This window comes from Castor canadensis, chromosome 3 (assembly GCF_047511655.1).
Source record: "Castor canadensis chromosome 3, mCasCan1.hap1v2, whole genome shotgun sequence".
NCBI lineage: Eukaryota > Metazoa > Chordata > Mammalia > Rodentia > Castoridae > Castor > Castor canadensis.
In genome coordinates this window covers 160,750,241-160,774,654 of record NC_133388.1, presented here as the reverse complement: position 1 = coordinate 160,774,654, position 24,414 = coordinate 160,750,241, and the positions used below count along the sequence as shown (strand labels likewise).

General features: G+C 37.6%; 1 protein-coding gene across 4 annotated transcripts in view; it reads right to left on the bottom strand.

Moving 5' to 3' along the window:
• Nucleotides 1-24,414, bottom strand: part of Vps13b (vacuolar protein sorting 13 homolog B) — a 699,658-nt gene that overhangs the window by 41,198 nt on the left and 634,046 nt on the right. For all 4 annotated transcript variants that reach the window (XM_074068910.1, XM_074068912.1, XM_074068909.1 and 1 more), the window contains exons 44-54: nucleotides 20,587-20,742; nucleotides 12,854-13,117; nucleotides 12,145-12,228; nucleotides 11,791-11,966; nucleotides 10,865-11,035; nucleotides 10,314-10,515; nucleotides 9,073-9,261; nucleotides 6,450-6,596; nucleotides 4,087-4,370; nucleotides 1,697-1,824; nucleotides 1,343-1,542 (exon numbers count right to left, since the gene is read on the bottom strand). In XM_074068910.1, coding sequence (XP_073925011.1) covers nucleotides 1,343-1,542; nucleotides 1,697-1,824; nucleotides 4,087-4,370; nucleotides 6,450-6,596; nucleotides 9,073-9,261; nucleotides 10,314-10,515; nucleotides 10,865-11,035; nucleotides 11,791-11,966; nucleotides 12,145-12,228; nucleotides 12,854-13,117; nucleotides 20,587-20,742 — 2,001 coding nt within the window. The remainder of the gene's footprint in view (nucleotides 1-1,342; nucleotides 1,543-1,696; nucleotides 1,825-4,086; nucleotides 4,371-6,449; nucleotides 6,597-9,072; nucleotides 9,262-10,313; nucleotides 10,516-10,864; nucleotides 11,036-11,790; nucleotides 11,967-12,144; nucleotides 12,229-12,853; nucleotides 13,118-20,586; nucleotides 20,743-24,414) is intronic.

The following is a 24,414-nucleotide window of genomic DNA, read 5'->3' as shown; positions in this document are numbered from 1 at the left end:
AGAAGAGTTGAGAGTGCTCAACACAATGCCTGGCACAGAGTGATTCTTAAATGATAACCATTATTATTACTGTAAATATACTTTACAACCTTGATATGCGTTTTATAACCATTACAATAGAACCATTTCCATATGCTTATTATGAATACTATATGAACTCATAAAAGTGAAATAACTTTTAAAATATATAGCACAATATTCTTCAGCCATAAAAGGAATGGTGTTCTGATAATGCTATAACATGAGTGAGCCTTTAAGACAATATGTGAAGTGAAATAAACAAGATACAAAAGGACAAACAGCTTTTGAGTTCCCTTATGCTCAGAGTAAACAAATTATAGACACAGAAGGCAGAATAGAGGTTAGCAGGAATTGGGTAAGGGGAGAATGGGTACAGAGTTTCTGTTTGGAATACTGAAAAAGTTTTAGAAACAGATAGTATTTGTTATAGTTTAGATATAAAATGGCTCCAAAGGCTCATGCTTTGAAGGTTTGGCTTCCAGCTGGAGGTGCTATTGAGAGGTGATTGGATCAGGAGGGCACTAACTTCATCAATGGGTAATCCACTGCTGACTTCATAGCTGAAAGGGCTATCAGAAGGCAGGGCCTACTACCAGGAAGCAGGTCAGTGGGATGTGCTTGGTTAGTCTCTAGCCCCTTTCTCTCTGCTTCTTGGCTGCCATGAGGTGAGCAGCTTTCCTCAGCTATACTCTTTCTTATGCTGTTTCTGCCTTGCCTATGGCAATGGAGACAGCTGACCATGGACTGAAATCTCTGAGACTATGAGCCAAAATAAATCTTTTTTACTTACAAACAGTAAATTTTAAGTGCAGCAGCAAAGAAATGGTAGGTTCTTGGGGCATTTTCATCAAAAGTAATACTAGTAACATTCAGAGTAAAACAAACAAATCAGGATGTTTTTATCTGTTTAGGATTTTAAAACTATACTTGCACAGTTCTATGAATTACTAGGCAAACTTAGAAAAAGGGATTAATCTAAGGTTGATATTATAACCATCCTAAAACCTATACAACTGGACTACTTTCTATTTAAAGAAGTATAAAAATTTTATTTCATTCTTGACTTGTATTAGGTCTGAGATGGCCTGATTTTTTACCAAGTTCTGCCTGCTGGTGAGTAGTTGCATAGCATACTTTAGAGATATACACTTACGTTTAAGAATTTATAGCTCGATGAGGATGCAAAAATGGATAAACAGGTGCCTTCACACAGAGACAAGTTCAGCATTTAGAAAACTGTATTTAAAATAAACAATCAACAAGACCTTAGAAAAGGGAATTTGCCTTTGGGCCTTGGCAGGAACACATGTGGCTCACTGACCTGTGTTCCCTGATTATTGATGTCGATGGCATCACTCCACTCAGTTGTGATTTCTTCCAGCAATTCTACTTTTAAAAGGAGGCTAGGAAGTAAGTCTTTGGTCTTACAGTCTGGATAACTAGAAATCTGATGATATAGCTCGTGATGAACTGAACTCTCAGAAGGAACTTTTCTGCAGTAAACCTCAAACTTTGGAATATCTGAAATTTCAAAGAGGCATATGCAAAATAAGCTTCTCAAGAAGGAATGAATAATACTTTTGCTTAAATATTGTCTATAGGATCACAGGTATTTACTAAATCAAAAATGTAAATTTTACATTATTTACATTATAGTTAGTGCTATCAACTATACCTTTGATATTTTCCTTTATAAGCAGTGTTACTGGACATCTGTTGTGGAAAATTACTCGAGGACTAGGGTCTTCTGAGAGAGTTAAATAAGTCACTCCACAGTGTTCTTGATATGTCAGTGCTATAGCCCTAGAACAGAATCAAATCAAACGAACTCAAGGAAAAGTTTTAGAAAAAGGAGTCAATTCCCTCATTTGTTGGCTGTCATACATGAACTATAGGTTTACTGATTTTTAATGCAATAATAGTAACATGTATTTATCATAAACCATTAAAAATTTTGAAAATTATTTTAAAGATAAAAACCATAACTGTACCACCCAGAGAGAACAATAGCTAACCTCATACTAACTTTGCCTGCTGTTTTTTTCCTTTATGCATATTGCCCTAAACTCTTCAGAAAGGGCACCTTCTTCATTCCCAAAAGTGCCCAGTAAGTTTTGGAAAAGGAGTAGTTGACCTGCCTTTAGAAGGACTACTAGAGAATTTGACTACTTGCTCTTTTTGTCATTCTAAATGTAGGTAGACTCATGATGCTTATTGTCAATTTTCACAAAACACTTTACAGGATCTACATTTTGGCAAAGCTGTATTATATTACTTGGAGTTATACAGTTGCATAGGCATAGGAAGAAAAATTCTTTATGAAGTCTAAATTACATGTAGTGATTGTCAAAGTTAACAAAAGAAATTAGGTAATCTGCTAAATGTGGCTCTTCGTTTTATGCTGGCTAAAAGGGGTCAATGATGCAGTAAGGAATTTCCTATTTGTCATCTATCCTATTTGTAATCTGAGTCTTTCCCAGAGATTGCATTTTTTTGAACTGCCAAAGTGAAGTATCCATCAGCCTTTGGTGAAAACACATTAATAAGTGCATATCACATGTGTACTTGGGATTGAGGAGAGGAAAGAGATGAGAAAATGGGACACTAGGTTCTCAGAGTGAAGTCCTTGGATGAATAGGAAAGTTTTCTCAGTTAATTTTTTTTTTCTTTTTTTGTGCTGGGATCGAACCCAGGGCCTCACACATACTAGGCAAGTGCTCTACCAATGAGCTACATCCTAGCCCTCTCAGGTCAATTTTGAAAGAGCTGGGCAAGCCAACCTCAGACAATTTTTTTTGATGGCCACAAAAGTTGGGCACTAGGACTAGAATATGGTACTTTTAGTCTATTTAGTTTTATGTTTATAAATAATATTAAATTACATTATGATTCTTAGAATTTTAAACCCAATTCCCAATGAAGTTTTTTTCAAATTTTGACTCTCCATTTAAAAATGCTTTGTTTTATAGACCTAAGTTCACATACCTTTGAAGACTGCTTCCTTAAACTCAAAACACTGATAACATTATCTAACAGCAGAATATAAGGGCAATTAATCCTCTATAGGGTTAGGAATGAAAAATGCTCACAAAATCAGAGTGTTTGTGAAAGAAGAAAGGATGTGTGTAGGAAATAGGGTCTTCTCATTTAAGGTTATCTTATGTTAAGGTGTCATCTTTTTAAAAAAGTACAATTAAAGATCTGTATACATCAAGAAACTTAGGATGGCTTAAACATCAGAGTCTATAAATTTATGGTCCTGAGAAGAAGGCACCTCTCATAAGGTCCCAATATGTTTTCTTTTGTAGTTGTTACATGTACCATAAGTAAGTTATTCCTGACAGCTGTAGAAAGGACATATTGCATACAAAACAATCTCAAAATAGAAGTCCAGTCTGAACAAACAATTACATGTCTTTGGCTTGATTCTGTGGCTGTTATTTGCATAATAGGTAATCAGTAATTGGAGCAACTTGCATACAGGAACAACGACAGCAGAATCTTCTTTGGCTTGAGTGTATCTAAGTTATTATCTTTGTAAATGACTCTTTATGAAAGCTTCCATTTTGAAGTAAAAGTAAAATACTGGAAAATAAAAAAGGTTTTCCAACTTGACTTTCTCATGTTTTAGACTATTTCTCATCATTTTATAGAGGGTAAAAGCTCTTGAAAGAGGGGCTGGCGGAGTGGCTCAAGTGATAAAAGTACCTGCCTAGAAAGCATGAAGCCCTGAGTTCAAACCCCATTATCACCAAGAAAAAAAAAAAAACACTCCTAAAAGAAGGTGATTACTTTCATTATGATGTATTGCTGCTTCTATAGTACAAACACTGTCATTTCTCACTAGCATATGGTACATAAGGGAAAAATCTCATAAGCAGTACGCTGAGACAATACATTTGTGGTCATAACATTTGACCAAATGAATACAATGTCTAGAAGTTATTAAAGATAAAAGTAAAACCTAGCATTATATATGTAGAGCAGTGAAACTATTCTCCTGTCTCGCTTGGCATCTTGCAACACTGACAAGCAAAGAAGGGCATGCACATTTGTGTAAAATACCTGGTACAGAATCCATTTTCCCTGAAGTTCCCAAAGGGCACTGCTATACTCTGTCTGGGAAACTCTTGTCTAACTATAGCTGGCAGACTCCAGCACTGTGAGCTGTCAGCACCTGCAGCAGGAGAAAAGCCCAGCAATATCTGTTTCTGAAGCAGGGATACATCCAACACTGATGGCCCAATGTCAGGCATGAAGTCCCAGCAGGGAAGGGAGCTGGATTTCATAGCAGACTGTTCTCCACCTGGGCAAATGCTGAAAGTAGCACTGTCTGGGACGTGAAAATACTGAAAAAAAGAAAAGACAATGCAGAGGAGCACATTTACTACAGCAAAGTGGTGAAGTTAAGTTTTTAGAGCATACCTTGTAAGAAGACATAACTATGTATTCTCAGAACATGAACAACTCTAGGAAATGGGAATATCAGGAACTCTGTTTCCATGAGAATGCCCTAATGAGACAATTAAAGCAGTGAACTCAGTGTTTGCTTTCTTCCCTCCCTCCCTCCCTCTCTCTCTTTTCTTTCTTTTTTCCCCCCCCTCCCTCCCTCCCTTCTTTATTAGTACTGGGGATTGAACCCAGGTTTCACTTTACCACTTGAGCCATACCGTCAGGATCTGCATTTCTGGGCATAATGAAATATGTTCAACTGGGGTGACTGGAAGGTATTACAAATTTCTCATTGTCCCCCAGATATTTGCAAAAATCCTGTTGCCACAAGGGTAGAAATACTCTATGCTGAGGAGAAAGCATCTCACACAGGTATGCATTGAAGGTGTGGCACATGGGAGATGACAGGAAAAGAGATCTGAATGAGATTCAGAATATGGAACTGGGGGCTCAGAAGACAAATTTTGTTTAAGACTCACCCTGAGGGAGAAGCAAACTAATCTCAACCCTCAGATGGAACTCTACATGGTTTCTGGTATTAGAGTCCCTGAATTTTAGACTTGGGATAATTTCTTTGAATCTCTTTTCACAGCTGAGGGAGCTGCTTTCCAGTGAACCAACCTTCACTTTGTGATGTGCCCAACACCACAAAGCCAGTAAGTGGCAATGCCTAGCCAGATGTCAGGTTTTCTGTTTCTGGGTTTGGGGTTTCCTCACTGTCCCACAGTGTCCCTGAGAGGTTAGGGACTACCATGTTTCTCAGAAAATCCTACATCCACTTGAAGCAGGGTCAGTGTTGAAAAGGAGACATTCCTTGGCTGTAGGGAGGAGCCCAGCTTCCCCTTCTCTCTAGGAAGCTGAGGCAAATCAGGAATTCTGAGTGATGCTGATGCTGCAGTTGGTGCTGACTATTGTCATTTGTGAGTGACTATCCTTTTTATTTATGTGATCTTAATCCTCTCAAACCTGTAGGGAATGCAAGCTTCTGTACATTTTACAAATGAGCAAACGTTAGCGTGAAAAGTGCTGGCCAGTGTCTCAGGAAGCCCTGGGGTGAGGAGAAGCAGGAGAATTATTAGGAAGCATGTTGATTCCCTGTCCAGTCCTCACCTACAAGGCACAGCCTGATGACCTCTATTTCCCATCTGGGCTATCAATGGGGGTACTTATATTTTTATCAATACTTCAGTGGCCTAGGATAAAATTCTATTGTTCTGACATTTTTGTAAATACCACAACATATTGTAATAAGTGTAAGACTTTGATCCTATGTGATTATTCTATTGTAATTTTTAGGAGCTGAAAGTTAGGGGCATAATTATGTGTAGACAAAGGTAAGATAACACTTTCCTATATGACAGTTTCAGTAGCCTGAAATAGTAGTATGCCACTGGCACATCCTATTTTAAGTTTTTTTTTTTTTTTAAAATCTCCTTATTCTCTTAAATTATAATTGTTTAATTGTATAATGAGCCAAATCAAGAATCCCTCTGAACATTCTTGGACTTATTTTCTGCCACTGAGATGTTAAGATTACATTTTCACATTACATTTCATGGATACACAGCTCCCAGCTCCCAGACCTGTGGCTCAGTTTAGACCCTTGCCTTCTGCCCACATAGTCCCTCAGGCACTTTGGCTTGCAAGGGAGATGTTCTTCATGCAACTCTGGAGCCAGTTCACTTCTCTGCTGGTGGGGTTTAGGAAAAACTGCTGGAGTCTCTGAGCAGGTGTAGCCCAGGTAGAACTAATTCAGCAGTGTGCCAGGATCTGCTGCCTTGTAGGATTTCTGCTCATTAATTACCTCAGAAGGACTGGCTCTACCATCCATGGTTTTTGTTACAGCATAAGTAAGTGGATTTCTCTTGACCTATATTCAGTGTTAGCTTGTTGTTTGCCCCAGGCTAGAAAAAAGTTGATACTTATTGTTAATTTACAAAAACACAGACAAAACAATCAGGTGATGTATTGCTTACCTCTGTTCCAGAATGGGTACTGGAGACAGATAACCATGGTTTATAAAATATTTGATATGGTGTGTTATTGATTATTGTTGTCTTGTCTTCAATCTGAATAATCTGTATGCCTTGCTGTATCATGGAGGAAATACAGAACTGACACAACTACAAGAAAATTGGGGAAAGAAAACAATAATATAAGACATATGCAAATCTCTCAAGTTGTTTTATCTCTTGGTTTGCCACTTTACCTTTCTCCAAAGTACTTAACAGCACTCACTTTCAGTTTCAAAAATGTCCTGGCCAATGTAAGGGGTCAGGATTTACTCTACAACAGGGTACTTTAGCAAGCCAGTTCCTTTTGCTGCTATTGTGTAGAGACAGATAAGAGATTTGTTTTCATATGTTTGCAAATTATCTCACACACTGTTTGTAAAGAACTTATATACAAGCAAAGAGCACACATCTTACTCAACAAGAGTCAACTCAACATTCCTCCTCCTCAAGTTCATCCTAGCAGTGATTTTATGGAATGCTTACCATAGACCAAGGAGAGTTCTGAGAACTTTAATAATGATGATAATGAAGAACAAAATGACTGACTCTCATATATTGCAATAGTATGCTTCCTACCTGTTTTAATTACTTTATGCATATAAACTCATAAATTCATCATGATGCCTACATAACGTAATTACTATTATCCCCATTGTATAGAATAGAAAAGCAACTTGCACAAGGTCTCCTTGGGGTTGGAACCCATGTGGCCTGAGTAGCACTGTTCTTCACCAGTATCTGCATCATTTCATTGCCTCACTGCATTACCTGAGGAACATCAACTCTGAGAAGATGTTCCCTGCCTAAAGGTATCCAACTAGTAAGTAGTAATCTCAGGATAGCAGTTCTCAAAGGATGGTCTGGAGACTCACGGGAGATTCTCTGAGCAAGGTGTCCCAAGGTTAAGACTATTTTTATAATATACTAAAGTGCTATTTATCTTTTCACTCTAATTTCCATATGAGTGTACAGTAGATTTTCTCAGAGGCAATATTAACACATGATAACATTCTGATGGCTAATAGAGTATGTTTAAATTCTTATGTTTTAAAATTTTCTGTCTTTATTTATAATCTGATAAAAATTTATAACCCACAGAAACAAAAGGTCTCTGAGGGTCCTCAATAACTTTAAGAGTATAAAGGAGTCCTGAGACTAAAAAGTTTGAGAGCTACTTCTAAAAAGTGATTAGAAGTTAGGAGCTCACACCTATTATGCTAGCTACTCAGGAGGCAGAGATCTGTAGGATTGCAGTTCAAAGCCAGCCCAGGCAAAATAGCTCCACAAGACCCTATGCTCAAAAAAAAAAAAAAAAATCCTTCACAAAAAAGGGCTGGTGGAGTGGTTTAAGGTATAGGCGGAGTTCAAACCCCAATACTGCGTGCGTGCGTGCGCACACACACACAGACACAAAAGAGTGATTGGAAAAGAGTTACTACTAAAGGGTGATTGGAAATTAGCATATTTCCCAGCAGCTTGTTCTTTGTTTGCCCACAAACATTTACGCAGTACTTGCTGTGGCCACTTTGTGAAGTGCTAGAGATACTGGTTATTTGGCTATATATCATAGCATATTTTCCAGGTTTGGATGGTAGCTCTCAACTAACAACTATTCAACTTTGGGTGATTCATGCTTATAGTTCTTTGCCATTTATACTCGTGTTACAGGACTTTAGCTGGCAGAGTATAAACATGTGTTGCCCAGACAATTCTGAGGAAATGGAAAGCAGCCTTAAAGACTGAAAAAAGACTTCCTTCTTGTTTTGGGGAAGATTATTTTTTTAAAAGTGACCAAATGACCTTAACTTTTCTCAAAAAGGCTCTTCAAAGATGGCCATCAAAAATCTAATTTCTGCTCAGCGAAAGATCACTGTGAATTCTACTCTGTGAAGTACCCCTTCTTTCATTTGGGAGAGCTAAAATAATGAAGATAGTAAGTACAGCACGGGACTTCCACATGGTACACTATGATACTATACTTTCATACCTACAATTTAATGTGATTGATTACTACATACTACACCATTCAACTAATTGGTTTTCATAGGCTTTCGATTTATGCTAAAAGACATCCAACATTTGTACTCAGTTAAGTATCTAATTATTCCTTTTGTATATGTATCAAAAACCATGGACACCAGCCCACTGTTGAAGAATAAAATTCCCTCTTGTAACACTGGTTCTATGGAAGAATTTGAATTGGTTCCTATCATTTGTTCAGGATGCCATTTCCAGGAAGATGACCTTTGCTGCAGGAGGCTTTGTCCGTTCACTCAATGCTCACAATGATAACTACTCTACTTCCTAAAGAAGGAGGCCTAGAACAATTTGTGGATATTCTGGAATAAGTTCATTTACATACTATAAATCAAGTGACTGCTGAATGTTCTGAAATAGAGCATTTATTTATTTATTGGGTAAATTATGTGATACAGCTTTTATCACTAGTAAAGAAAAAAGAAACACTATAAGACTGAGGTCTAAGAAGTTAAGAAATCAAGCGTTTTACTGTTATAAATTATTTGGAATGACTAAAACCCAAAAAGTGCTTAAAAAAGAAAAGGAGACTTAACTTTGACCTTACCTTCTGATGTCCTGGGAAAGCACCTAGTCTTATTTCAGCATCAACAAATGCGTCTTCATCCAATGTCACAACTTCACTATTACATCCATCTTTCCACTTTGGAGATGTCAGGTTATGGGCCAGTTTTATTGCTACTGACTTGTGCACAGTGTTTGTATTTGCCCAGTATATTCCAATTTGAAAAGCCTCCTAGAAAAATAATGCTTCAATTATAAAATATTTTTCTTAACTCTGGTATTTTTTACCTTGATCTCTGGGATTTTTAAAATAAAGGCAACCAAATATCCTCACCGCTTTTGTAATGACAACATACATTTTATCTTGGTTTCCAATGTCTTTTATGATTCACACAGAAACTCACATTTATGGGAGGGGGAAAAAGCAAAGTCAAGATGTGACTATCCTGTAAATAGTGAAGGCTTTAAAACTGAAAGGTTTCATATCATTTGACAAGAGAATAATACGCAACACTAGGTCTGCATAGGTCAACATTCCAATTCTATAAGGTAACAGCATCTAATCAGATGCTGTTTCCTTTTAAAAGGAAAAATGCAATTGAATAAAGATGTTTATGAACTGGAACTCAAAAAAAGGACTCTGAAATTATTCTCTGTCAGGAAAATATTTTATTTAGGAGTTCCTTGAACTCTATTTTCTTATAGATTTATATGACTTCTTGAAATGGGTTAGCCTTATGAAGTTAGTTCCCTTGAGACAGAATATGAAGTTTTCCTGTGAAATTTCATTTTCTTGTTTGTTTTTCCATATTGTTAGAGGTAACAACACGATAAATATGACAGGCATCCAAGACCACTTATAAAGGAAAAGGGACCCTGATAAAAATTGTTGAGAAATTCATGATACCTCCCAGGTTTCAGAGAATTTCCACAAGAACTGCAAAGAACATATAAGGAGCAGGTAAGCACATGATACAGCTCAGTATCCTTAATACACTGAGTAGACAAAGCCTGATAGTTGTCAATTATCCTGTACAGCATGGAAATGAGAATGTAACTAGTACAAGTTATCAGATAACTCGAACATGAATACTACTGATGAGAAAAAGAAAAGACATGTGAAAAGTCTCTGAATATCAAAGAACATTCCACGCCCCTTACATATACGCCTACTAGGACTATTGTCCATAACTGATTCACCCTTTTAAGATCATAAATGCAACCTCAGAATAAAATTTAGTTGTTGAGAAAAAAGATTTATGCTAGTTTCAAATGTTATAGTACCTGAAAATTAGGAGGAATAATAATTTTGCCAGCAGGAACTTGTAGAACAATCTTCTCTCCTTCAAATAGCCAGAGGTCCCACTTGGATTGATTGATAAGCAAGGCCCATGGTAGAAGTTCTATCAACAAGGTTTTAACATATGGCTTCCAGATTGACAGTTTCACTCGCATTGGGCTATCCCACTGACTCAGCTGTTCATTCCTGTTCCAAATACCACATCCAAGAGACTCAATGAAATATGATGACTTTAGTATTCATGAAATATGTTTAAGGATTCCAGACACACACGCTCCTGTATGAAAGCTCTTTATACCAGATTCATTCAATGCTGAACGTGCAAGCAGGAGAAAGCAACTTTTATGCAATTATGTTCTACATTATAAGTAAAAAAATACATAAAATATAGCTATGTTGAAAATAAAAGGTCAGAATCTGCCAGATACATGTGAATCTTTCTTTCACACCATTTATGGCATCTAATATTTCTGTCAATGGTTAATTCTTAATGTTTTAGAAGTGTGTGCAGAAAAAGATCACTAAAAAAGGTTACCTGTCAGATTCCTTCTTATTATAGGGCCACGTGGGTTCAAGGAACTTTTCTGGCCCATAGAATTCATCAAGGATCTGATTAACTGTGCCTCCAGGGAGTACTTTAGTGGTTATTTGCTTAATGAGGGTTGTTGATATGGGAACAGCACAATCTGATGGATCATATTCTTCTCTAAGAAATTAAAATTAAAAACAAGCATATCAGATTTCTAAAGTGGTCTATAATTTACTAAAACTATAACTACAAATGTACTATATAGACCAATACTTTTTGTGGGACCAAGTCCATTTTTGGTAACCTAGGAATTTATTGACAAAGTTTTGGCATGATCTGGGCCCCGGCTTTTCCTCTTCACTTGCTCACGCTTGGGTGAGATCGCTAGTCATCTCTTCTTCTACTAAAACTTGTGGGTCAATTATATCTAACTTAAATGACATTTTCTGATTATCTATCTATCTATCTATCTATCTATCTATCTATCTATCTATTATCTATCTTTCCCTTTCTCTCTCACTCTTTCTCAAAGCCTCACACTTGCTAGGCAAGTCCTCTACCACTTGAGTTACATTCCCTAGTCCTAGTTTCTTTTTCAGACAGGGTCTTGCACTAACTTTGTAGGGGCTGGTCTTGAACCACAATTCTCCTGTCTCCACCTCCTGAGTAGATGGGATTATACATGTAGTACACCATGCTTGGCTTCTCTCTTAGTTATTTCTAGATTTAGTGAAAAAGGCTGAATTGTATCTAAAACTACAGAAGAGAATAAGAGAACACTATGCAGGGAAATTAAATAATAACATTCTTTTAAAATAAGAAATTATATAATAAACGTCATCCATGCTCCCTTACCTCCCAACAGTACCAGTTTTCTTTTCTACTGAATTTCTCTTAGGAAAATATAAAAATGTAATGTACTTTGCTAATACCTTGCTTGAAATGTTAGGTGATGTACAAGGTCAGGTTCTATGTTTTGCAGTGGTTTTTCCAGCCCTTTTCCTGGAATAATCTGTGTTTCGCTCAATCCCAGACTCCTTTTCTCCAAATGTATGATAATGGGGTCTGGAAGATGACTCCTCATGATAAAAAGAGGGCTGAACACAATCTATAAAAATACAAGGACAGAACAACTTTCATATTTGCTTTGTTGCAGTATTCCAGCTGTCTGATGCTGAAACAAACTTGTAATAAATCTCTTCACTGGGTCACTCTGACCTTAATTTATTTCAGAACAGGAGAGGTCAGAGTCGTATACCATATTTCATGATTGGGAAAGCACTCACCATTCGTTGTTGCAGTTGTGAGTTGGGTTCCAAAGTCAAAACTGTGCACCAGACATAAATAATGGAACTGTTTGAAGCTGGCACCTGCACATGAGATAGGAAAGGGTTCTATTAGATACTAAACAGCCTACTAGTTAATCAAAGTAAGACACAGATACAATATCAGTTTGGATGATAAAAAAAGTTTAAAGTTATAGGGAAAAAGCCCCTAAAAAAACCAGCTAAGCAAAACCAGACTTCATAGTAGATGGGGGCCTATTCTTTCCATGAGGATGAAGGGATTTGCGTAAGAATACAGTGATAGGAGACTAACTGGGGTCAGGAAGAGAGGATTTGTCCTTTATGGGAAGGAAATGATGATGGTGAAGACTGAGGAAGAGATAAAAAGTAACAGATCACGACAAATATCTTCAAGTGTGGAGGTCGCCAGCTTGATTCCCATCCCACCCCCAGCCTTGATGCATCAGGATCTTTTTCGAGGTTTAACTCACCTGCATCTGGGAAGAACAGAGATAGGGAAGTAACCTTTGAGAAGCACCTTCCAAAGTCTTTCTACGTTTTCTCAGATCTCTCCCTTTTTGTTTCTATCACCTTTTAATTACTTTACTAAAAAGCATTTAACAAATTAAGGGTTGAATCAAATACAAAGTATATTGAGGAATTTTCAATTACAAAGCCGCTCTCTTCTAGACTATACTACTTCCCATACCTGGATGATGATGCTATACTCAGAGGCTTTGGATTCTAGGCACACGTCTCTTGACCAGTCTTCATCTCCTTTGGCCTTCACACATAACTCTGTCAGTTCACTGTTTTCCAATATATATGAGGGCAATTTCTGTTTGGCTGTGAGGCAGTCAAAATGTTCTCGAACCACAGCTTGTCCATCTTGACCAATGTAATGCTGAACGACTTTTAGTTCTATGCTTTGAGACAAATAACTACAGATGATCTGTCTTCCACAGATAATAATCTAAAAGACAACATATAAACCCATAAGACTCCATCAACTTGGACTTTATTAACTGGAAATATGTAATCTTTCAGACAGATAGGTTGATTTTCATAACAAATGAAGTACTTAGCTTAGTACTAGAAAGATAAAAGAGACTTCAACTTCAAGAAAGAATAAATTTTGCTCTGATCATACTGAGTTTGCAGTATGGTCCAGGGTCCAGCTGGAAATGCTGGTCAGGTGTTTGAGAAAGAAGATGGAGATGGAGAGAAAGACTTGTGAAGTAAAGACTGCAAATGTGCACTGACAGAGGATACCTGGAGGAGAAAGTGAACACTCAAACCTAAAAATTGGCCAATACTGTAGGCAGACTTAGGATAAAAAGCCAGAGAAGGGGCCAGAGCAAAAAGGAAAGAAACAGAGTGGAGATGCACTATTAGAAAGTAGTGCTGCTGAAGCCCTATGAGGTGACTTGATCTAAAGGCAGTGCTTAATTCTGTCAAGTAATGTAGAAGTTGAAAAGGATGAGAATTAAAAATAAGCATTTACCTCTGGAAACAGAGGGCAACTGTGATCAATATATTCCTTGAAACTGATTTCCAAGGGTGTACTGTACTCTTATCCACTAAGAGATCTCCGTGTAAACAAATTACGAATAATCCTTGTTTTATTTTATCCAGGTTTTTCATACATTGTAAAACATACAGAACTGTCCATTAAATCTATGGATTATCCAATCTTGCACACCGCTAAGAGTATAGTTCATAGTAGGTATTTAGAAATGCTTCTTAAGTTGCTTAAAATTGAGAATACACTACAAAATGTACTCTCACGCAGTGAATATATATATATATTTTTTGGCGGCACTGGGCTTTGAACTCAGGGCCTCACATTTGCTAGGCAGGTGCTCTTTCTGCTTGAGCCACTACACCATGCAGTGAATGCTTTTAGAAAACAAATCTTAACAAATTTTTCCATAATATGAATATTCGTCATTATTGAGGAAACAGTATTTTTATAAACTAGATTTCTTATTTTTAATATTGTTCCAAATTATAAAAGAGTAAGCATGTGATGGTTACTTTTAATGTGTCTGGGTCATTGAGTGCCCAGATGTTTAGTCTAACACAATTATGAATGTGTGTGAGGATGTTTCTAGAAGGCACTACATTTGAATTGGCAGACTGAGTAAAACAGCTTGCCCTCTCCAGTGTCAATGGACATCATCTGAACCAACTGAAGACCTGAATAGAAAAAAAAGTACTGAGTAAGAGGGAGCTCATTTTGCCTGACTGCTTGGGACACTGGTCTTCTGGCCTTTGAACTTAAACTGAAATACTGGCTCTTCTTGGGTCTTGAAGTTTTTGGCTGGCTCTCAGGCCTTCAGACTCAGACTGAAACTACACATTGGCTGTCTAGCTTGCTAACTGCAGATATTGGGACTTCTGTCTCCATAGTCATGTGAATCAATTTATAATCAAGCACTCAGTGGTTCCCCTCTACCATAACCTATACTGGTTCTTTTTCTCTGGAGAACCCTAACACAAAACATTTTCACAATTTAACTCTTTTATTCTCACAGCAACTTTATAAAGTAGGTGTTCCTACAACTCCTTATTGATAAAGATAAAATGTAGGTAAGAGACATTGAGTAACTTACTGGCTGGCACCCAGAAAGAATGGCCCAGAATCTATGTTGGGGATCACTCTGATAATACTAGTCTGTCTCTCATAAAATTAATGCCAACCCACTAAGAAGACTTAGATTTTTTAAGACAGAGAGCAAAGGCTGCCCACCAAAACACAAATGTGGCAGATATCATTGGTTCCCTTCCCAATAGCCTGTTTCTCTTTTATCTTATTGTTAAAAACTCTGATTTGGTAGGTACCAAAAGTTAGCCAAGTACTTAGGGGAGGTGGATACCTCCCTTGGCCCCCAGAAGCTGTACTGTAATTGAAACAAGCTAATCCTGGTAACCCTGATACCCTTTTGCCAATGGTTGGGGAGAACATCGGACTCTATTTTGGCTAATAATATGCAAAGTAAAGAAAGGGTTCTAGAGAAGATTTTATTCCTTGAGAGTCAGGAAGATGATCCGAGGAGAGAAAGCTTTCTTTTTCTGTTATGAAAGGTGTTGAGAGGATGTATGTAGCATCTGCAGCCATCTTGAGATCAGGAGACAAATAGAGGGGGATGGCAGAGAAGCAGATATACTACCAATGTGCTGAGTTAACCAACACTGAACCTGCCTTCTTCCTTCTTACAATGTGAAATAATAAATGTAAAATGGAAATAATGATAGGGTCTGCCTCACTAGCTTGTTATGAATTTTAAAAAGCATACTTTGTAACTTCAAGCTGAATGCAGTCAAATCCACACATTTTCTGTCATCAAGACACGGCTACTCTATAATCATGATTTTTAATTATTCATACAAATAAATATGAATAACTATTTTTGAATGAACTATTTTTCATCCAAAACAAGCGTTGCACATTGGTGGACCAAAAACTAAACATCGCTGTTATTTTACCAGGTGTTATTTGAATAGTGGAATTTAGCATTTTCTTAAACATTTATTTTACAAGTATCTATTTGTTTGAATTTCTTTAGAAGGAGCTTCATTTCTTTAGATGGCTTCTCCTAGATACACCAGCCATTACAATCTTTTCAAAGTCAACTGAACTATGAGTCCTAAATAAGTAGGCAAGCCTTTCTTTAGCATATGCAAAGGATTACTAGACACCCATGATAAATCTTACAATTACACAGCAGTACCTAATTTTAGACATTTGATAGCTTTGAGGCAATATTTAACTCTGTTCTTACTCTTGATTTGCCCAGAACTGGCAATATGTGTGCATGGCTCTTGCTTCACAACCTTTGGACTCTAGAAGCTTTAGAAGAAAATTTTGCTGTCTCTCAAGAAACCACAGAGTCTCTGCAACCATCTGGGACTCACTTTGTTAGAGACAAAGATCCTCTTGGTGGGTTTTTATAGTTTCATTTTCAACTAAAAAGCCTGCTAAATAGGCTTTCAAATTTGGTTTAAAAAAAAAAAAGAAAGAAAATCCTTGAAAGTGTCCAGCAAGGGAAGGTTGCTTGAGTGAAGGAAAATCCAAAATGGCTATTCACTGGAGGGGTGTTCTTTCATGGTGGCAGGGTTCAGGAGAGCTCTGTCTGCTTTTCTTCAAAGTAGCCTTTATTTTGAAATTTATGGTTAGCATTTCAAGATTAATTTATCAGTTGAAGACAGCTACTTAATTTTTTTTAATGTAGGGGTTCTCTTTAATACACATTTCCAGGTTTCACACTAATTCCCTTCTTTTTCCCAAGCCACAAAGATGTGTACTGAAGATTTCCACATATGATTTTACTTAGCAGGTTTCAGAACTCTTACTAGATCAGTGCCAAGAAGAATAGTGATAGTAAAGAATAATTCCAGAGCACCAGATGCACTGGAAAATGATATCTTAACCATGATTAAAAGTGTATGTATAAAGATACAAATATACACACATTTGAGCTTTTAGAATGATAAAGGTTTCTTTAATGAAGAAATGGGGAAACATGAAAGCAAATATGTGTTCGTGAGCAGTTGCAGAATGTACAAAGTTTCTGGGAAATTTTGCATATGGTAATTTTTCATTTGACTGGAGGAAATGAGAGAAGTATAAGAAAGGCAGAGCACAGACAACAAAACATCAATATTATAAAGAGCTTTAGCAAATTCTTTATCATCTTGGGGCATATTAATGTGGGTAAGGTACATCAGGGATCTGTATACACTCACCTCCCCAAATAAGTCTTGGTAATTAGATAGCTGCAGTTTACTGCACATTTCCAGGTGGAGTAGAAGGAAAGAAGCCAAGACGTGAGGGAGGCAAGAATCCATGAAGCTTTTCTGAAAGCTTGATTCCTTTCTTCCCTCTTAATCTCACCAATTGAGGAAATCCTCTCTTTGCTGCGCTTTAACTAGACCTAATCTGGATGCTAGTTAAACTACCCTAATAAAAAAAATTAAATGTAATTGATCACAATAGCCAAGTTATGGAAACAGCCAAGATGCCCCACTAATGACGAATGGATCAAGAAAATGTGGTATCTATACACAATGGAATTTTATGCAGCCACGAAGAAGAATGAAATATTATCATTCACTGGTAAATGGATGGAATTGGAGAACATCATTCTGAGTGAGGTTAGCCTGGCCCAAAAAACCAAAAATTTTATGTTCTCCCTTATATGCGGACATTAGATCAAGGGCAAACACAACAAGGGGATTGGACTTTGAGCACATGATAAAAGTGAGAGCACACAAGGGAGGGGTGAGGATAGGTAAGACACCTAAAAAATTAGCTAGCATTTGTTGCCCTCAACGCAGAGAAACTAAAGCAGATACCTTAAAAGCAACCGAGGCCAATAGGAGAAGGGGACCCGGAACTAGAGAAAAGGTTAGATCAAAAGGAATTAACCTAGAAGGTAACACACATGCACAGGAAATTAATGTGAGTCAACTCCCTGTATAGCTATCCTTATCTCAACTAGCAAAAACCCTTGTTCCTTCATATTATCGCTTATACTCTCTCTTCAACAAAATTAGAGATAAGGGCAAAATAGTTTCTACCGGGCATCGAGGGGGTGGCGGGGGAAAGGAAGGGAGCGGGGTGGGTAGTAAGGGAGGGGGTAGGGACAGCGGGGAGAAATGACCCAAGCCTTGTATGCACATATGAATAACAAAACAATAAAAATTTAAAAAAAAGATGCTACAATATCACTTGTAAAAAAAAGTGTAGTTGAAATATTTGCTTGTTTGTGTGAGTGAGAAGGGAGGGGAGGGAAAAGGAGAGAAAAAACTTTTTGGCAAAGTTTTTAGAAATGTATTCTTCAAATGACCAACTTTTTGACATTTGGTATACTGCTGCAATGCATAACATCTGTGCGGGATATTATAAGATAGAATAGGATATGGTATATATTGTGTAGATTAATTTATCCCTGAAATTTAACATCATTCCTTGAAAACACATATCCATGCCAGAATGAGGCACTACTGTAAAAACACAAAAAGTCCATATAGTGTCACTTATGCTTGAGAACTTGTCATTATAATAACTATACCCGAAGCTTACTGAGCTATGTCAGTGGGTGAGGAACACTGTAAGCACTTTGTACAAAAATTCACTTAATACTCAGATTAACTTCCTGAGGAAGGCACTACAACTGTCCTCATTTTCTAGATAGAGAAACTGATTCACAAAGATGTTAAATACCTTGCTGAAGAACACACAGGGGATACATACAGATTGCCTATAATCAAAAAATCATTAAAATCATTTCTCCATGGAAGGACCTGCCACTTCACTCACTGGTAAATGTTCTAGCAACCAAATGCAAATGAGTTGAACCAATTGGAAAAATTTAGATGCCCAGGACCAGGATCTCAGTATCACTGGGAACTTGTTAGAAGTGCAAATTATTAGGCTACACCTAAGACCTTGCTGGATCTGAGACTCTGCGGGGTAGGATCCAGCAGTCTATGTTCCGACAAGTCCTCCAGGGGTTCTGATGCACATTGGAGTTTGAGAACCGCTGGCCTAAAGAGAAGGGAACCGAGGGGAAACATGCTGCCCTCATGTTTTTAAAGAGCTGTAATACATAGGGCATTTGTGGAGTCCTCACAAGTTGTTTGCTGCCTGTGTATGTCTCACAATTTTGGAGAATAATAAAAGCTGGTGGAATGGTAAAAGATTTCAGTCCAAATTGTGTAAAGAACTTCCTAATACCTGGTAGAAATCAACTACAGAAAGGGCACATGTAAGGAATGGGCCTCTTGCTGCTTGAACTATTCAAACAGAAGCTGAATGACCATTTCTCAGACATGCTAGTGAATGAGAGGGTGTATGAGGCAATTCTGGAAAACCATGAGTTACAGAATCAGAAAACCAGTATGCATTTATTGGGCAGGTATTTATTGATAGTGGAACCATGTAAGAGAGCTCTGAGGGCAGATGGGAGTCAGTGATGGTTTCATCTCTTAGGACTCTACTTCAAAGCTCATACCAGTAAGCTGGTCCCTCCTCTCATTAATCTTTCAATAAAACTCATTTATCCTACACTTGTGTTTTTGTTTACATTCTATTGTCTCCTTGGAATGCTCTTTCTTCATTCAAATGCTACGTATTTTCCAAAGCTTTGCTCAAGCCACATCTTCTTGTGAAGCCTAGAAATTCCCTTGACACTTAATGTCAGTTGTATATGTGACTGGGATTACATAAATTTGCAATTTAAGAGTAAAGATTGTGTCACATACTTGGTGTCTTCCGTTTTACCCTGTATCACTGTAGGCAATGGATAAACTGATAGGAATGACCAGTTTATTGGGAAAACTCTTCCACACTTCTTTTCTGACTTCTTTGCTACAGTTTTCTTTTCCTTTCTGTTGCCCACAACAATGAGAACACAAGTCCAGTTCCCCTGATTAGGTGCAGACCAAGAATGTACATGCTACAGGCCTACTGTTCCTCTTGCCAGTTGCTTCCTGCTTGTTTCTTGGCATACAGCAATAGATGAGCCCCTGCTGCTTGGTAAGTGGAGCTCTCCCTTTCTTTCCAGGGACTGAGTGTTGTTCCTATCATGTCTCCAGTTCACATAAGCTCTGGGTTGCTTGTTAACAACCCAGATGCAGATGTATATGTTAAAACTCTTATGACAAATCCAGTTATTATGTGTGCAGTGAAGCCGGTTTCAGATTTTAATACTTCCTTTTTTTTCTTTCTACTCTTGTCATATGCTCCACGCTTGAAAAACATACTTTAGAAACCACATTTTCACATCTTAAGAACACACCCAAAAAAGTGTTAGACACTTTTTTTTCCCTTTGCAGCCTTAGAACTTCAAAAACAGCCAAAAGGAAGTTTTATAAAATACATAAAAGTATGTGCTGAGAGCTGAGGTTTTATATGCCAAGAGTTTGACTGCAGTGGGTTTTTACTGCAGTTAATATTAACTCCTAGAAAAAGAAATGCTTGCAGGAGACCTAGGCCTCTCTGTATCATACACTTTCAAACAGACTGTTGTCACATGCATGAGAACCAACTCCTGGTTATCCATTGGTGGATTATCTAGAATCCCCACCACCCTTTGGTGCTTATCCTTCTCAGTAAAGGCCCTTTGGCTATTTCACAGCTCATTAGCACCTCCAACAGAAATTAGGTGGTGACAGGGAGAAGAGGTGAAACTAAAATCAGCAAATTTTACTGCTCGTTAGCAGCTCTTGTAAAAGATGTGGCACAATGGGGTTGAGACCATATCATCACTGGTATCATCAACAAGCACTCATTAAACGTTCACAGCCATAGTAGCAGTAGGCATGACTAGGCATAACCACTGTGATTTTTATTATCGATTGTATTTCGTTTAAGTTTGATCTCTAAGATATAAAATATTTAGGAGTTGTGTGGGTCATGAACATAATGAAGCTTACCTGTTTTTGCACTCCACTGAGTTGCTGAACTTTGATGATGAGTGAAGCAGTTCGACCCTTGTACTGAATTGTTCTAATAAACGACCCAGCATGGTCCACACTGAAGGGCTCTGACCAGCGCCAATTGCCCCAACCTTCGATGCAAATGTGTAACAGCTGGAGAGAAAAACAATAATCATCATAATGCCAAATGTGCCAACAAAAATCTAGTCCTATAATGAAAGTCTCGCTGCTGGAAAACCTTTCTATTCATAGTATCTAGCATCTGTTTTCTTTCTAACCTGCATTATTCATTCACTTCCAGCTTATTTCACCAGGCTAAGAATAGCAAATATGCCACATAGAGTCAATATAGTTTTCCAGACCACATTTAAACCTTCTTAAAAATAATGGTCCTATCAAATGGTAAAAGGTCTGCTGAACATTTGAAAAAACGCCATTTCATTCAGTTGGAGGATAAGAAGCTTTAAATGTGAGATCAGAGAGCCCTGACCTGGGCTGAGAAGTTTATTTGTTCTTAAACAGTAGTTAAAGCTAAATTTGGTTTGTGGCATTATTTTTGACTCTAAATTGCTGTTCCTTATTTTTCTTTCAATAAAGAATGAAATACAATTTGAAGATGCAATTCATTTAGCATACTCTCCTTATGAGATTACAATATCAAATTAGAAATACCTCAGGGCTGCCTGGGGTGTGGCTCAAGAGGCAGAGCACCTGCCTAGCAAGCACAAGGCCTCTGGTTCAAACCCCAGTACCACAAAAGAAAAAAAGATTGCTCAAATGAGAAAGACCTTCAACATTTTTGTGTATTTACTGTAATGTTTACCAATTGAATATCTTGACTCATATTTTTATTTATCTATATAGCATTGCTGCTATTGGTAATATCTGGATTTCTTTTGCGGTCATTCAGATATTTACTACTTTGAATACTACCATGGACTGCAGTTAAGGAAATTGGTTTTAACTTCATGTAAATTAAAAACAAACATATTGCTGGATGCCTGGTGGCTCATGGATGTAATCCTAGCTACTCAGGAGGCAGAGATCAGGAGGATCGTGGTTTGAAGCTAGGCCAGGTAAATAAATAGTTTGTGAGACCCTATCTTGAAAAACCCTTCACAAAAATAGGACTGGTAGAGTGATTCAAGGTGAAAGCCCTGTGTTCAAGCACCAGTACCACAAAACAAACATATAAGCAAACAAACAAACAAAACATAGCTGGGAATTGGTAGCTCATGTCTATAATCCTAACTACATGGGAGGCTCAGATCAGGATGATCAAGGTTCTAGGCCGGCCTGGGCAAATAATATGTGAGAACCTCATCTCCAAAATAACCAGAGCAAAATGAACTGGAGGTGTGATTCAAGCAGTAGAGTGTCTTCTTTGGTAGCATGAAGCCCTGAGTTTAAACCCCAGTTCTGTGAAAAAAAAAATCATGATAGTTCTTTAGGATATATATTTAAATGAAAATAAATAGTGTTTTATATATTTATTAAGTATAAGGAAAGAAAACTGTCACTTTAAGAAAAATATTTCTATGACACAAGTGCATAGTTCAATATTTTCCTTTGTATCATATGCAACTTTACAGAACTAACTAAAAGTGAATCTCATGAAACATTCCCTCTTGACTGGATAAAAATTTGAAAACATCCTATAAGAGCTATCATAGCAGATACATGGGTATTGTCAGATAATAAAAGGTCTTGATGGAAGCAGATTAGTTTTTAGTTTCAGCCATAGGATAAGCCCAGGACAACATGCTTCAGTCAAAAAAAATTTCCCAGTCTGCTGGTCAACACAGCATGAATTTTGATGAAAGATCATGGCAGGACTTTTTTTTGTTAAATGTCTAAAGAAGTATTTTAAAAAATCTAACTCATGCTCCTGCATTTAAGATGGCCCCACTCTAGTTCTTCCTCCACATAACTGCCAGTGATCCTATGAAATCAAAAGGCTACTAGTGACATGACTCCTAAAAAGAAGGCTAACAACTGAGATGAAAAAAAAAATCCTGGACAAATACCTTTAGGGAAAATATGGTCTTACACACATAGACCCTACAACATAAAAGCACCTGAGTATCTTTGATGTTTAAACATTAGTTACAGAGAAAAAGAAAGGAAACAATAGCAGTGTTTGGAACCATTTCGGCTTTCTATAGCAGCAACTGGGAATAAGCTCAGGGTACACACAAAACTAAAAGAAACAAGAAAGTTGTTTTCTTTGGAGCGACTGGTAGCTGGAAATGACAAAAAAATAATGAGGTGAGGTACTTAAGGTCAAGCTCAGCTATATTTTTCCTGAACATTCCATAGACTCTAGAGAGAGGTCTAATATATACGCTGTAATTTTAATTGAGGAGAGGTCATATTTGTATATGAATTCAGTTTAAGAAAGTTGACCACTCTGTGCACAGCTTTTAATGACTGAGTGTCACTAAGCAATATACTGTCAGGTTTTGCTTGGCAGCGACTCGTTCTCAGAATGTTGGCACAGATATCTTCTTTGAATTATGAAAATTCAGATACATTTGGATTTAGTTCACACAGAAAAGTTAAGTGGAAGAAAAACATAACACCTTTTCCCATAAACATCGTCAACTGGGTATTTTTAGCGTTTTAGTCTGCTATTAAAAAAAATCTAAGTATCACTGGTAATTTGATGTATAAAATGTATTGGAAAGGAATTACATTCTTTTTTGTTTTTTGTGGTACTGGAGTTTGAACTCAGGGTTTATGCTTGCTGGGCAGGCACTTGAGCCACTACTCCAAGCCCTTTTTGCTTTTTGGAGATAGAGTTGTGCCTTTTGTCCAGGCCAGCATGGATTGTGATCCTCCTATTTTAGGCTTCCTGTTTTAGGACGGGATGGCAGGCATGTGTCATCATATCCATTGAGATGGGGTCTTCAGAACTTTTTTGCCTGTGCTTGTATCAAACTGTAATCCACTCAGTATCAGCATCCTAAGTAATTTAGGACTACAGATGTGAGCCTCCTGTAGGAATTACATTCTTAAGAGGGATATCTATACAAAAGAATCCAGGAGGCCCAGGAGCACAAAAGTCCTTCTTTCCATGGTGTAGTCACAGGCCTGGGAAACCTGTGGCACTGGATTTGGGGCCTGGATGACAATGGTCAGATGACCACAAGTACCATGCCAGAGGTAAGAGGTACTGTTTTTGTTGGATCCACTGACTAAATTTCACTCCTACACATAATGAAAGTCTCCATTTAATAACAAATACTCATATATTGATTTTTTCTTTTCTTTCTTTTTTTCTGGTGGTACTGCATGGGATTAAACTCAGTGCCTTGTGCTTGCCAGACAAGTGCTCTACCACTTGAGCTCATTTCTATGCTGATTTTTGCTTCTAGACATTAGGAAATATAAAGTTAGGCATAAAAATATGAACTTTGTATCACACTACCTAATTTTAATTCATTTTTTTCCTAAAATTGATCCAATATATCTTCATTATTCAGGTCCTATAAGGAAGGCAGTAACATGCTAGGCAGTACAGAGGAAATAAAGAGGCAGAGATGAGTTCTTTGTTATACCAGGAATGTGTGAGAGCAAGAGCAAAAGCCAATAGGAGGCAGCAGGAGAGGTACAGAGCGCTGCACAGTCTTGGGCTGCTGTGATCAGGAAGCTTCATTTCAACTGACAAAGATGACAGCTCAATCCCATGCCAAAGACATGTGAGATGTGAGAGCCAGAAGCCATGTTTAGAGCAAAGTAAGCAGTCTCAACTGGTGGGAGAAAAAGATGGGGGAAAGAGTGGAAGATAATGTCACAGGTAGATCTAGATGGTGGCTGGCACTG